Raw genomic sequence first — 14,151 nt, 5'->3', positions numbered from 1 at the left:
AATTTTGACTCGACGCACGAATCAAGTTCCACACTGAGACAACGCCAACACTACATGTTAGCCCGTGAAATTTTATTCAACCATATTCATACATATAAACACCAATATCATTCAAACTCCATATGTATCCAGAATGTATGACACAACTGTAAAGATCAAGATGAACTTGCATTTCCTCTAAATTGTACAGCATTCTTTTTTTTTTTTTGCTTTTTTTTAGCCTTTTCAATTATGACCAGAGTGGTTGATCACTGTAAAGGTAGCAAAAGAGTATAAAATACTGCAACAGCTGGAGGTAAAGAGAGCTCCAAATACCAAAATACTGTTCGATCAATAGTGCTGAGCAAAAACTAAAATCATTCAGCTGGTAAATTAAAACCTTTCACAAGTGACAACACTGAAATGACTGCGGCCTGCTAACGGTTTTGCTCTTCATAGTGTATATTTGGCATCAATATGGCTTAAACTTCCTCTCACAGTTCATTCCTCGCTTCCTTTACTCAGCTGTTGTCTAGAATATGTTACGTGAAGTGTCATCCACATAATACTCAAATTAAAATAGGTGGCGGTGAGCCATGCTAAAGTGATGCTCCACCCAAAATGTATCTTTGGAGTATCAAAGCCTCACTGCCTGCAGGTTTGAAACGTTCATCCCACGCAGAGAACATGTCAAATGTCATGACCTTCCACTCAGTATGTTCCAAACTGTCGTCATTTTGCCGGAAAAGAATGAAAAATGAACCTTTCAAACCTGCAGTGTTTGATACTGAAAACATCAATTTTGGGACAACATGCTGAAGCACATTTTTCATGGATCTCACCAAGGTCATCAGCAAGAAAAACTTTTCAACTACGCTAAGAGATCATATGGTACAACGAGTAACCACACATACTATGAAACAAGACAAAATACTCAAGCAAATTAATAAAGTGCTAAGGGACACTATGTGGGCATCTAATCGAAAGAATTACCATTACATATAAGATGAGGGGGAGGTGTTATAACCTTTTCTTTTGAAAATCTTTTATAATTTCAATGAAATTTGGGGTTTGAAAAACATCAGTAGAAAACATCAGCCTTGACTGGTGGTGGAATAATGGAACCATTTTATAGTGCTGAAAGAGAAGCTGGGGCCGGCTAAAATGGGCTTTTCAAATGCCGTTTACGTAATTTAAAAACTATTCAAACGGGGAATAGAAATCAATACATAGTCAAAGGAGGACTGTCAGCATTGAAAAATATTTAAGACTACATCTTACAAAAACATGAGCAATGAGTAACATGATTTTACATAAATGTTGAGGCCTGCGGGGGAGGGGGGGCTGAAGGAGGACTGGACTGAGTGTATACTCCACCTGAAATCACATTCAGTGAGGTCAGACAGGGTAGATAACATCCAGGACAAGGTGCCACACTGTGCTCATCTTAATGGGTTTGAAGTCAAATAGTGTTACTGCCCTCTTACTAAACTCTAACAGTTCTAAAAAGGAATTTTGTCAGTTATGGAGCCTGTATACATCTTAAAATCTTAAATACAGTCAAGTTCACACTGAAAAGACGCCAGCTGACTATAATGATGCATTTGTAATTAAAGGGTAATTAAATATTTTCTAGGTGTTCGGCAGCTTTTAATCCCTGTGTGGACACATTCTGGAAGTGAGTATTTGTGGATTACTTGAGATTTGAGGGACACAAAGCCCTGATCTCTTCATGCTGTTAAGCATTTTCAATTGGTGAACAATGTCAGAATGCTGTCTTCCTTTTCATGTGCATCCTCTTGGCAGCATGTTAAGAACTGCGACTCCTCCCAGTGTGACTCACATGTTCCTCCAGCTGTTGTTTGGAAGTCACTGAATTTACAGACTTGAAGGTTCACTCGGTACGCTGCCAACTGCTCACAGCACTGGATTTGAGCAGCGTGTTTGGAGTATATTGCCAGCCTTAATGTCCTTATTCCTACAACATACTCCCTGTCACTGCAGTCCTCCTTCAGCACTCCAGGCCTAAAGGTGAAGTGGTCTGTTAAAAGTACAGTCTGTTTTTTGTTGTTGTTGTTTTTTTGTGCAGTTCATGCCTTTTATTTCAGTCAAGGGGCTGCGGGTCAGCTATTGGCATGGTGTGCAGAACTTCATCCAGTAGCTGCAGAGCTCGGTGTAAATGGATCTCAATCCAGCAGGGTGTCTCTTTGATGCTTTGCCGTGGGTAGTCGGGCCCCCAGCCCTTCACGAAGCTCATCCGCAGGATGCACAGCCTGCGCAGGTCATCAACCCCAATGCCTGCAGCAGCAGACAGACCTGCAGGGGAGTTACAGGAAGCAACTTTTAGATCGATGTGGCACTATAGGCCAATTCTTGCAGAGATACTGTATGCTAGTGAAGTTGCTCTGCAGTTAAAGTTGGAACATACAGCAGGCAGGCACGCAGCTGAAGTAGAAAAAGTACTACAGCTACACACATATCTGCCACTCTGATGGGGCCACATATTTTACTGTATTTGAGGTAAAGCCCAAAGTTATTTTGTAAAATCCTAGCCTGTAATGATGTTAGCTATATCTTTTTCATTATCTTCTCATCATCGTCATCAACTTAAATTGTCATTGTTAAGCAGGCCAACGCTAAAACCATTTTGTAAGGGAGTTGTCGTCAGAGTCTGAGTGCAAGGACAGATAGAGCAAAGCAAACTGCTTGGTATGTAACCATTGTTGATGCGGTTATTCAATCAAAGTTTGAAAGCATTAACTCCAACTCTCAGACTGCATGAAAAATTGTGGAGGAGCAGCACCTGTTGGAGCCACAATTCTTCCACTTCAGCTGCATTTTTGTACTCGCACGGCATTAAGTGTGAATAAATACATTTTAATATCAACACACTATGAAATCTGGCAGAAATATTCCAAGACTTTTCAAAGTTGTCGTTTTTTGTCTTTTTAAGATTAGTAAACTTTGCCCCTGTACTGCTCAGAAACTCAAAAGCATGAGAACACTCACTGATGGCAGGGGCAATGCCTCCCACGGAGCCAGGCCCGGGAATGTTCCCGGCCACTGCTGCCGCCTGGGCTGCAGCTGCTGCCTGAGCCGTCGCTGCCTGCTGCTGCATCTGCCTGTGGCACTGACGCAAGTCAAACACCTGGCAGGGGACAAGACAAATGCTAAAATCTCATGACAAAACAGCATTTGACTGTTTACTATATATTGTCAGGTTTGATGTTAACCTGACTAGATCCATTAATAGGTCAGAGATAAGTTAACATACACAGTACAGTACTGCAAACTGACCTTGATGTAAGCGCTGGGGTAGATCTTGTGAACGGCATCTCCAGGTGCACGTCCAGCCTCTCGATCCAGGTAATAGCTCTGCACAAACACTGCATGATCACTCAAACAGCGCACCCAGACATCTCCTTCACCTTTGCACTCCAGCTGCACACCTTTGCCAATGTGGAGCCTAAGGACAGAGAGGAAGGGGAAAAAAATGGAAAACACAGTCAGAGAGGTGAGACATTACATACACTTACAGCATTCTGTCAACCGCTCATCATACCTAAGGACATATATATGAAGCATGCATTGCTTGCATGATTATATGATATGTCTCCAAAGATGTGGTGGAGTACCTGGCTCTCTCTATGTTCTCCGTCCTATGCACATTGCTTAGCTGCCCCAAGCAGAAGCGATCCCCTCCTGATGGATCCACGTAGCCATCCACAGTCACTATGGGACACGTGGATGGCACCTTAAAGGTCTCCCCAACCTGGACATCCATTTCAAAGTATGCAATGGAGCACCAATATTCTGGAGCTGGAACGAACCAACAAGCAGCCTCAGGTCAAATGGGTTGCGCTGATTATGTGAAATATGTGGACTGTCTTCCATCTGCAGCTTAATACTCACCGGGGTGATTGGATATGGGGGGCTGGAACGCGATTTCATTTGTAACAGGCCCTGCAAAAGCATGTCGATATTAATTATGAAATAGCGATTTGGAAAACACATCGGTTCTTAAGTAACATATTCAGAAAAGAGCACAGATCATGCCGTAAGTGGCTCTAAAAATAACTAGATTTCATTAAATGTCATGGGTGGAGACTGACCTGTAAACACCTATGTCTAGTCTTCATTTCAACCACAGTGACACATTTTTACTTAAGCATTGTCACACATTTATGTGTAGTGCATTAATATACCTAAACATGAGGAAGTCTGATTTACACCATGAATCTTGGTGTCTTGGTGCCACTATCACTTTCACACATCCTTCAAATGACCTTTTACACCTGGGAAATATCCTTAATATGGAAATCAGCTTAGGAGGCTCCAACACTGATGTCTTTAATAAATCAGCCGATATCTGAAACGGCCTGTCCTATAATCAGTAGTGAACTAACAGCTCCATGCCTTCCTAGAGGTTAATGATGTCCTCCAGCCACAGCAGTCAATGTTTAGCTAAATAATTAACTGAGCTCATGATTCTAAAAGCACATTATCTCCAGCCACGTGAAAGAGAAAATATATTCATGAATTAATCAGACGTTCACATCTGTACACCATCTGACAGAACATGGATGATGTGTGTTTTGTGATGTTTTCCCTCCACTCACAGTAATGCCCCGTGTGCGGCATGGGTGGATGATGCTGTAGATGCCCATTCTGATGCTGAGGCACTGCAGGGGTGAAGCTGCTGTTTCTGCTCCAATTGGGGTTAGGATCTGGAAATAAAAATTGAAAACAGTTGTGTTACCAACTTGACATCTGTGCACCAGACCAGCTCTCAAAGCAATCTAGCCCAACCTACTTGTACAATGACACAAAATTAGGACTATTATGGCTTTTTTGCCATTCAGAGTGTATCTTCCTTTTTGTTTTGCATATAAATGTAGTCCCTTGTAGTGTCTCACTTGAGGGTCCAGCACTGATGGTAGAGAAAGCAGAGGTTGAAGCTGAACTGCTGCCCTCGGATGGGGGGAGTAGAGCGGGGCTGCTGAAGGTCTCCTGTGGACCAGGCCTTGACGGGGGATGCTGGATAGTCTGCAGGTGGCTTTCAGAGCTTGAGTGAGATTGCTGGTTGTCATAGTCATACTCGTCCTTTACCAAAAGTGGACCTACATGAAGACAACACACACAGGTATGCTTGATTGACATCTGCAAAATCTTCAATGAGCTAACAAGGAAAGGTTGGCACCTCCTTACCTGAACTTGAAAGGGTCAGTCCTGATAAGTCTACAAAGAGATGAAAAAGAACAGATACCATATCACATATCAAGTCCAGGGAATCATCTTGAATGCAAATTTAAACCCCTTTATGTAAGGAGCTATATAAGTCATGTTGAAATGTGTCCTTCACAATCTATCAGCGTGCTTGTGGTATCGTTCTACATTAGCCGATAACATAAAACAATGAGATCTAGCTACAACAAACATGTGATTCTTACTTACCAATGCCTGGAGAGACAACCCTCTCGTAGTGGTATGGGTTGACACAAACATTGTCGCATTTAAGGTCGAAGGCATACTGGCAATATTTCACGTGTTTTAATTCATTCTTGTGAAGATCAGGCCATCGCCACAGTCGGGCATAGACAACATGGGGGAAACCTTTACGCCCTGCAACCTAAAGCACAGAGTTGAACATCTAATGAGATGAGTAGTGTTTCTGTGGCATCTCTCATCATTTTCTCTTACAATAACAAGGAGTGTAACACTGAACCACCCAAGTATTGTATATCTGCCACTGTACCTGTAGGCGTCCATCCAGAGTTCGCTGTATGGTTACACACTTGCTAGGATGAGCTCCATTCGTAGTGATGGCTGTGATAAGGGAATCCAGCTCATCTTTCTTTTCCTTCAGCTTCTTGACAAGACTCTCAATGGCTCGCTTGGCAAAGCTTTCGCTCTCTCCTCCCTGTCGGTGGCACATCAGGCTATGCACAATGCTCAGACAGGCATCATTACTCGTAGGAGTGTTCGTGATAGACATCTTGCTCCTTAGGTTTCAACCTTGGGGAGGCTTTCCAGCTGTATACTCTACGCCTTTACCAGTAGAGGTATCACAGTGAAGTTAGTGTTGATCCAACACTGCCCAATCGTAGCAACCTAAAACAGAGGGAAAAGCGTCTTATGATTGAGAGTTTAGACGAGCATGCCAACCAATGTTCCACATTGCAATACTCAAAGTGGCACCCAATGTACAATCTCTGTATGGCCCTGACTTACTGTCAGGTGTAGGAGGACAACGGCATTGTCACATTCAGCCCTCTTTGTAGTCAATCTAATGTACCTTTCTGAAGATGACAGTAAAATAACATTTCAGCCACTAGTCAGAGTTGGTTGGAAAAAGAGTTTTCGAGAGATTTTCAAAACCTCTAGAAACATATATTTTAGGGTGTCTGAGTATCTTCAATTTAGTACTCCGTGAATATACCCAGTTCGATGTAATGTGTTTACAGCGAAGGTAACTTTGGAATGTAACAAATTGACGAACATCCGCAAATATGGCCATTAGCTTGTAATTATACTGAAATGCAAGCCAAAACATTCTTGTGGCACCGTAACTTGGCGTGGGTTCGTTATACTGGAATTGGAATAAAGCAAACATTGGGTTAACGTTAGGTTTGCACGAGTATTTTCACAGCAAACGTAGCTAACGTTAGCCCTGATGGGTAACGTTAACGTTACCCAAGCTAATGAACACAGGTAACGTAATCCTTCCTAACGATGAAGTATGAAACCCAACCGTACCAACATTATAGCGCTCAGTTATTACCATTCAAATTAACACAAATGTTTAGTCAACGCATTGCTGTTGCAGAGCACTGCGTTAGCTAACATTGTCCGGCTAATGTTGACTGATTCCCTTGGCGTTAGCTACCACTAGAGCTACCGTTAGTTAGCCAATGCTAGTTACGAAAGCATTCGTCTCAAATCATTACCTGAATCAAAGACGCACTTGATTTGTGCTGTTGCAGTGATTACCCTGCGCAGTAGCGTTAGTCCAAGTCGTAGAAGATGATGAGTGAGCGGCTTTGGTAACCTAAATATTAATATGCTATCTGGCGTTACTGATATTTTGGCTCGTTCATTAGCACATACGCTAACAGCTAATGCTAAAAGTCCTTGTCAACTTCACGCTCGCTCGCTAACCTTCTCTTCGCAAAAATCCGCTACCTCACGAAATGTTGGAGTATCACGCTAACTAAACGGGTACTCGTGTATCTGTTCGCCTTGTTACACTTTACACCTGGAAAAAATGGTGTAAGCTAACTAAACGTTTGCTGGTTAGCTTCCCATGAAAATAAACAAAAATCCCTCTCCACCCACCACGCTCCCACTCGTACACGCGTGACAGGCGTGGCGCTGCTGTTTGTTATCGTATTTGTTAATAAAATAGATAAATGAATAAACACCAATAAAAACACCTACAGTTTGCAAGCCCATGCTAATTTATCATACACTAGCAAGGAATTTCTAAGTGAATGATAGCCATTTTAATGAACCAATTCAATTATTTTGAGCATTTGTCTCACTGCCCCAGATGTTCCAGAGTATTCCTGATAAGTATGCCTTGTTTTTTTCTGTTTTTTTGTTTGTTTGTTTTTTATTCTTTTTGTTTACCCCAGTTATAATGAGCCGTGGTTTGATTACGTTACTTTAATCCACAGTCCAGTAAATCACACAATTAAAATGTGTAAATTCCAATGAAGGATAACCACAGCTGGATTAATTAGTCATCTGCTCAGTGGCCCCAGACCCTCAGTGGCCCCAAACACCCCAGGCTGACTGTGTATCAGTTGATTCGTGGGATATGCACCACTAAAGCATATTATCAGCTGAAGTGATTGGAGCCTTCATGCTGGTCATACAGCTAACTCATCTCTTGAGACACTGTTCTGTAAACCTGATCAGCATTTTGCATAATCATAAATCACTTATCGCGAAGTACAGTTTTAAACCACTGAAACACCTTTTTTCATGCATGTCCAAATGAGTATCTACTCCTCAGTGTTGTCACCACAGAAATAAGTTGGTTATAATACTCTATATGTAATATTAAATTTTTTGCTGGGTGCATGCCAGCAGTGTCTCATTGAATACAAAACATATTCAAATGACATTGACCAAAAGATGATGTTTTTTAAACACATCAGCAGGTGCAGCAGCCCTGTAACCCTCTTTTCTTTTGTGGTGAAATGATTTTTATTGTAATATAAAGTCTCCCCCTTGTGGTTACGGTTTATTGTGACATTACAGCGATGAAAACAGTCCCCGGTACAGATTAAATGTTGGCCTCTTATGAACTTATAATGGTTAGGTAAAGGAAATGATATATTTTAAAAAAGCAGCTTTTGAAATGCAGTATTTATTTGCATATATTTGCCAATATTTTCGGCTCGAATTGTCATAGATATCTCTGCCTTTGAACAAATAATAATCCAAACCGTAAATGTCATAATTAGCTTTATTACATACAATACTGATTCACATTTGTGTTGATGAAATACCATGAACATATCATTAGTGTACACATAATGTTCACATATGATCTAAGGTTTGGACGTACATTTTGTTGATGCAATTCATAAAACAAACACATTTATTGTTTTTACAGCAAGAAACTAAACATATATTTGTAATGTACCTAATTTTTCTGGTGAAGTAAGGTAACATTTTTCCTTTTTTGTATGTTTATTGAAGCTCTGTTAACGTTCAGACAGTTGGTGCAGGATTGAGCATCTGTTCTACTTAAAATAAAGTCAGTGCAGCGGAACACTAAACACGATGAACCCAAAAGAACACATAGTGAATCTGTTGAAGAGTGCTCAAGCTGACAAAACAAGCAATCAAAAGAACGTCAGTTACATGAATTAAAGGGGGATCTGCCCGGCAGCTACTTTAGACTGATCTTCTAAGAGCTGTTTAATGAAGTGAGAGTTATTGTTTGAACATCCAGTTAGGCAGTGAAGGGGTCTATAATACTTTGGACAGCAGAGGAGGGTCTTTGACCTTTTTCACATTGGAAAAAAAGAAAATAAAAAGAGCAAATTTGTGCCCCACAGATCAGAGAGGTACATTTGGCCAACAATGTTGTCTTTTTAATGGCATTTAAGATTCAGTCCCTCCTCACCCCAGTATTTTTGTACATTCCCCAAGCTAAAACAGCCACAGATCACTGTGAACAGTCATTGCATATTGCATCGTGCTGTTTTTAGATATATTTTCTATATATTGACACTTTATTGCGGTTTTAAATAAGCTCCACACAGGGGAATCAATTTGTTCACTGCCAGTCGATATCTCTGCCCTGCACACTTGGCCTATGTAACTCTATGTGCCGAGTGAGGATCCTATTAAGTTAGAAAGTTCCACAGTGTTATTCCATTATTGTTATCTGCTTCCGACTGTTAACAGCAGAAGCTAGGTGATGATGTGACATGTATTTTTTCCATTTGTACTGTTGCTGTGGCCTTGATAAGGGCGTCAGCATGCCCGTGTCAGAAAAAGGAAGTGGGAGGGTTCAGAGGGCACCGAGCAACCTGATGGCAGGAGTGTCAATAGAGCATGTTGGCGTTGGAGACCAGGAATCTGACACCACCTTTTCACAAATGCTGCCACTTGGAGTGGCGTCTCATCCTGAGTGACGGTCTACAAGACTCCAGGCTCTGACACCTCGTTATCACTATGGCATGGAAGCGGGCAGAGAGAGGCCCGCCAGGCATGTGACGCTAGAGGGATGGGGATTAAGTTTGTTAGGTGGGGAGTGCTGTACCTGACAATGAAACAGGGTGTGCAAGAGATCACAAATTGCCCAATGAATGTATTTGTTTTTAGACGTTTTATTTTAACAACCATAATAAGATTAATGTATGTGTGAGAGCCAAAAGCAGGGTATGAAAGGCTGGGGGTGTAAAGAAAGATTTCACAGCAGTTGACAGAAATGTAAGGTAAGAGAAATTGTACATTTTTCAAACAAGACGAGCCCTGAAGAGCTCCAAGACACCGTGAAAATCCTCTCCTGGTCAAAAGCCATCGAAAATGGATATTCTGCAAAGTTTGGCAAGCAAATGAGAGGAAAAATGTCACATTCTTTAAATCATTTCAATGACTCCGACATGCCACAGGACACAGAAACAAATTATGCCATTTACAAATCTGCAGCATGCATATCTACTTATAAAGCTCAGTTACAGTTGAATTTAAGAGAAAAATACATACAGCGTACTATAGTGCAAATCATTGTAATCTGTTGACCTACCATAAGAGGTAGATTTTTTTTTTTTTGTGAAAGAACATTTCAGTGTGGACGAGCCGGAGCGTCTCAGCTTCTGCATTAGAAGTAATTTGTGCTAGAACAAAATGTAGATGAAAAAAAGGAAGTTTTGAGAAAGTTCTGTGATGAAAAGTCAGCCAGCACCTGCACTGAAATAACTCAGACCGAAAACTTCACTTTTGTCAGATTCTGTACTTTGAAACTTTGCACCCAGGGTACATCTTTTGTACTTTTATCAGTTTCAAACATATTTTCCAAATTATCCAGCAGGCCGTTATTGTAAGTGATATCAGTGCTGTCGTGCTGCAGTACTTAAGCTTTTGAGCTGCCCCTAATGACATGGAGCTCGCTTCATCTGACACAGTTGGAAGAGACATTTTTCCAGGATGTTCATCATAACTTTCTTTTCTTTCTCTTCTTCTTTTGTCTGTTACTGTGTCATATGGCACTGATGCCACATTTGCAAGAATAAGGCCTGTTACTGTCATTTACGCTGAATCATGGAGCTTATCCAAAAACATTGTGATGTACAAAATCAGTGAATAGTCATAATAAATCACGGCCGACTGTTTAAAAGGATTTGCAGCATTCACTGGAAAGCTTTGTATTCTACAATAATGCAACAATACAGTTTTTCTCAGTCGCTTTTGCACATTTCTCAGATCAGAATTTGAATTTTCAAAACTACTTGTTCAACTTCCACATCATCTAGTCACTTGTGCACATCTGAAAAGCAATTCTTCATTTTGACCATAACGCAAATGCTTTGGCACATTCATGCAAATGATTATGTACAAATCAGCTGTTTATGTCATGTTGATCAAAATGTATTACACTGCTATTCCGCTGAATAGTCTTAACCCCCAAAACATCTATGCATTAGTGTCTTTGCATAAGTCATTACATGCAAAATGGTTAAACCAGTTGTCATAATCTCTCTAGCACATTTTCTATTTATTAGACATTATTTGAAAATGTGTCCCGAATTGATGAAATGCTCTTAGGTGAATCTTGACTTTCACAAATGAAGGGGGATGTGAAGCTTTAGGTCAACCAATGATCAACCGGTTCTCTAATATAGCTCACAGGTGCCTCTCGTGAACCTTTACTCGGAGAGCATGTATAGACAGAGACGAATACAGCGGTATAATTTATGACAAAGGGCCGGATAAGACATTCCAAAAGATTCTTTCCATGCTACAGTGCAGAGGAGGATACCTGCTGTGAGAATGTGTGGCCCGACAGGCAGGGACGTCAGGGGCTGTGGAAAGACTGGACAGTACTGCGTGTACAGTTTTGTATTGTTTTTCCTTTGTGCAATGCAGTGCTGTAAAACAGTCTTTTCTATTTTGCAATGACATGTGTCAGTAAACTACACTGCAAACAGTAAAGGCACCAATGTGAATCCTGTCCAATCTCTTGCAATCAATCCACCACAAACAGTAATGTGTAACTTTGTACTGTTGAAACTGATATATACCATACAGGATAAGTGCAGCCTTGTGCATTTTCAATCATTGTCATCTAAACCGTAGCCGTAATTTTCACCAGACTTACATTTATAATGGCTAAGCATTTTGGCATAAGGACTTTCTGAGGCGACATGTTCACATTTTGAGCACGTTACAGGCTTGTTTTAAGAAATGCACTCGCTGTTTTGCAAATGATGATTCAAGAAATGTATCAAAGCGACCATGAAAAGCTAAAACTGATTTATCTTTATACAATTACAAATGTACATCATGTAGCACAGATTTGTGTCCATCCCTAATTTACAACTAAGTCTAGACTTGTGTTTTCACACACCACTGTATGAGATCTTAGATAACAAGCAGAGAATGAGAAAACAGATAGATAGATAGATAGATAGATAGATAGATAGATAGATAGATAGATAGATAGATAGATAGATAGATAGATAGATAGATAGATAGATAGATAGATAGATAGATAGATAGATAGATAGATAGATAGATAGGCGTTTGTGAGATGATGATATTTCTTTCGCTCCATCAGTGCACAGTCTCTGCCTCTGTGTAATAGCATCACTTTCAGGACTATCTACAGCCGCACTCTGCCACTACCATTCCCTCATACTTGTGGTTGAAAGTGATCACTCCATTGTCGTGATAAAGGATTGAGATCGGCTCCAACTTAGTAGGCACACAGCAGGCACGCGATGCCCTCTCGGGACTCTTAACACTCAGCAGCGTCTGCACTATGGCGTGTTTGGTAGGCGAGACCTCGGAGGTCATAGGTGGGTTGCACACACCGTTGCACTCGTATGCCTCGTAGCCCAGAGGCTGGATGATCCATGTATCCCAGCCAATGTCTTTAAAATCCACAAAGAGTGGGGTCCTCTTGCATGGCTCGCTCTTAACATTGCGGCGGATTCGGGGAGGCGTGTCATAGATAAGGTTGGACTGCAGTTGCATGAGAGACTGTTTGTCCAGCTCGTCCTGGTTGTGATTAACATGGCCCCAGAAAGCTTGTTGGCTCCGGCCCATGTTTTCAGGAAGGTCATTCTCATGTTCAATCACCTGGTTGAGCTCTTGTTTATCCAGTTTGTGGTCTCTGCTCTGATCGTTTGAGAATACAATCATCACCGCGTTGTGTTTCCCCTGCAAGCTCCGGTCAATATCAATCTCAACCAGCCTCCCAGTCTCCTCTGTGACCTCATGTGCGGCCCCTTCCTCCTCTGACCCCAAACTTGCAATATGAACCTCCAGTCTGTGAGTTGCACACCCTGACTTCAGCCAGAGTGTAACCGCATGAGTCAGGTCAAATGACACCCAGCTGTTATCTCTGGCATGGATATGCTTTGTCACCAGTTCCTCCAAATCCTTCATCTCCACCACCTCCTCTTTATCCCTCCTTCTCCCTTCTTTCCCCACCTCTTTTGTCCAAACAACGCCTTCATGTATTTTGTAGATGGTCACCTTGCAGTTGATGCCAGTGTATGGTCTTTGGGCCTTCTGGACCAGGGTGAAAAGACGAAGCTCTGCTATTGTTATATGCTCATGGTGGCGCATTGAGATGTTGAACAGCAGGGGATGTATCCTCACACCCCTGGCTGTTATACTGTATGGGGAGGAATCTGAAATCAAAATATATCAATAAGTGTGCCTCAATGCATTTTGTTAAGTTAAACTATGTTAGATATCAAAATGTTCCCTTGTATCAAATACACAGTTAGTGTAGTAGTTGTGTTTGGTTTATTTGAATCACAACTTTAAAAATTCAACTGCAGTTTCATAAAAGAGTTACAGCATTTTGACTTCCATAATATAAATACGTGTTTGTTGTTGTTGTTGTGTGCACCGAATAGCATATGCATGTTGTGTTGTGTGGGTGATTAATGAAGGAAGGATCTTAATCTTAATCTTAAAATTAAACATTAAATTTGTAGAGCGTCAAACATGATCCCAATGATCTGAAAGCTAAACCTTGAATTTTAAATGTTATTGTAGAAAAGTGCAACACAAAGTTTAAAAATATTATGCAATATATACATTTTCCAAGGTTTTTGCAGTGTAAAACAAAATCAAGTTTGTACCTTCGTTCTTGAAGCTGCGCACAATGTTGGCTGAGGGCACAGCAGTGTGGTCGTGGGCAAATCGGTTGTACAGCTCCAGCATGTACTCTGGTGGCTCCTTGAGGGCAGCGTGGGGCCTGGGCTGGGGCCTCAGCTCTGTGAGGTTCATTGTGGACAGAAAATGGCTCAGAAAGTCCTGTGCATCAAGTAGAGGATTATCACCCCTTCCGACTGATGCCCTGTGATGGTTCTCGGGAGACCTGATGGGACTGCTCAAGCTCACACCAGTCAACGTCAGAAGCAGGACATTCAGAGAGCGGATAAACCCGAGGTTGGAGAAGACTGAAACCGTCAT

At 41.4% G+C, this 14,151-nt stretch overlaps 2 protein-coding genes across 2 annotated transcripts; both read right to left on the bottom strand.

Moving 5' to 3' along the window:
- Positions 1–192: 192 nt before the first annotated feature.
- On the bottom strand, positions 193–7,355 carry smad4a (SMAD family member 4a). The gene is made up of 11 exons (XM_070989474.1): positions 6,927–7,355; positions 5,735–6,090; positions 5,434–5,608; positions 5,188–5,217; positions 4,896–5,099; positions 4,599–4,706; positions 3,892–3,942; positions 3,615–3,798; positions 3,277–3,445; positions 2,989–3,127; positions 193–2,295 (listed from the first exon to the last, which is right to left on the bottom strand). Exons 2-11 carry the CDS (start codon positions 5,972–5,974, stop codon positions 2,084–2,086), a joined length of 1,512 nt encoding a protein of 503 aa, XP_070845575.1. The 5' UTR covers positions 5,975–6,090; positions 6,927–7,355; the 3' UTR covers positions 193–2,083.
- Positions 7,356–12,318: 4,963 nt separating this feature from the next.
- On the bottom strand, positions 12,319–14,151 carry LOC139348952 (bone morphogenetic protein 10-like). Its single transcript, XM_070989387.1, has 2 exons — positions 13,818–14,151; positions 12,319–13,358 (listed from the first exon to the last, which is right to left on the bottom strand). Exons 1-2 carry the CDS (start codon positions 14,149–14,151, stop codon positions 12,319–12,321), a joined length of 1,374 nt encoding a protein of 457 aa, XP_070845488.1.

Source organism: Chaetodon trifascialis, chromosome 20 (assembly GCF_039877785.1).
Source record: "Chaetodon trifascialis isolate fChaTrf1 chromosome 20, fChaTrf1.hap1, whole genome shotgun sequence".
Classification (NCBI taxonomy): domain Eukaryota; kingdom Metazoa; phylum Chordata; class Actinopteri; order Chaetodontiformes; family Chaetodontidae; genus Chaetodon; species Chaetodon trifascialis.
This window is presented reverse-complemented; position numbering and strand designations above follow the sequence as displayed.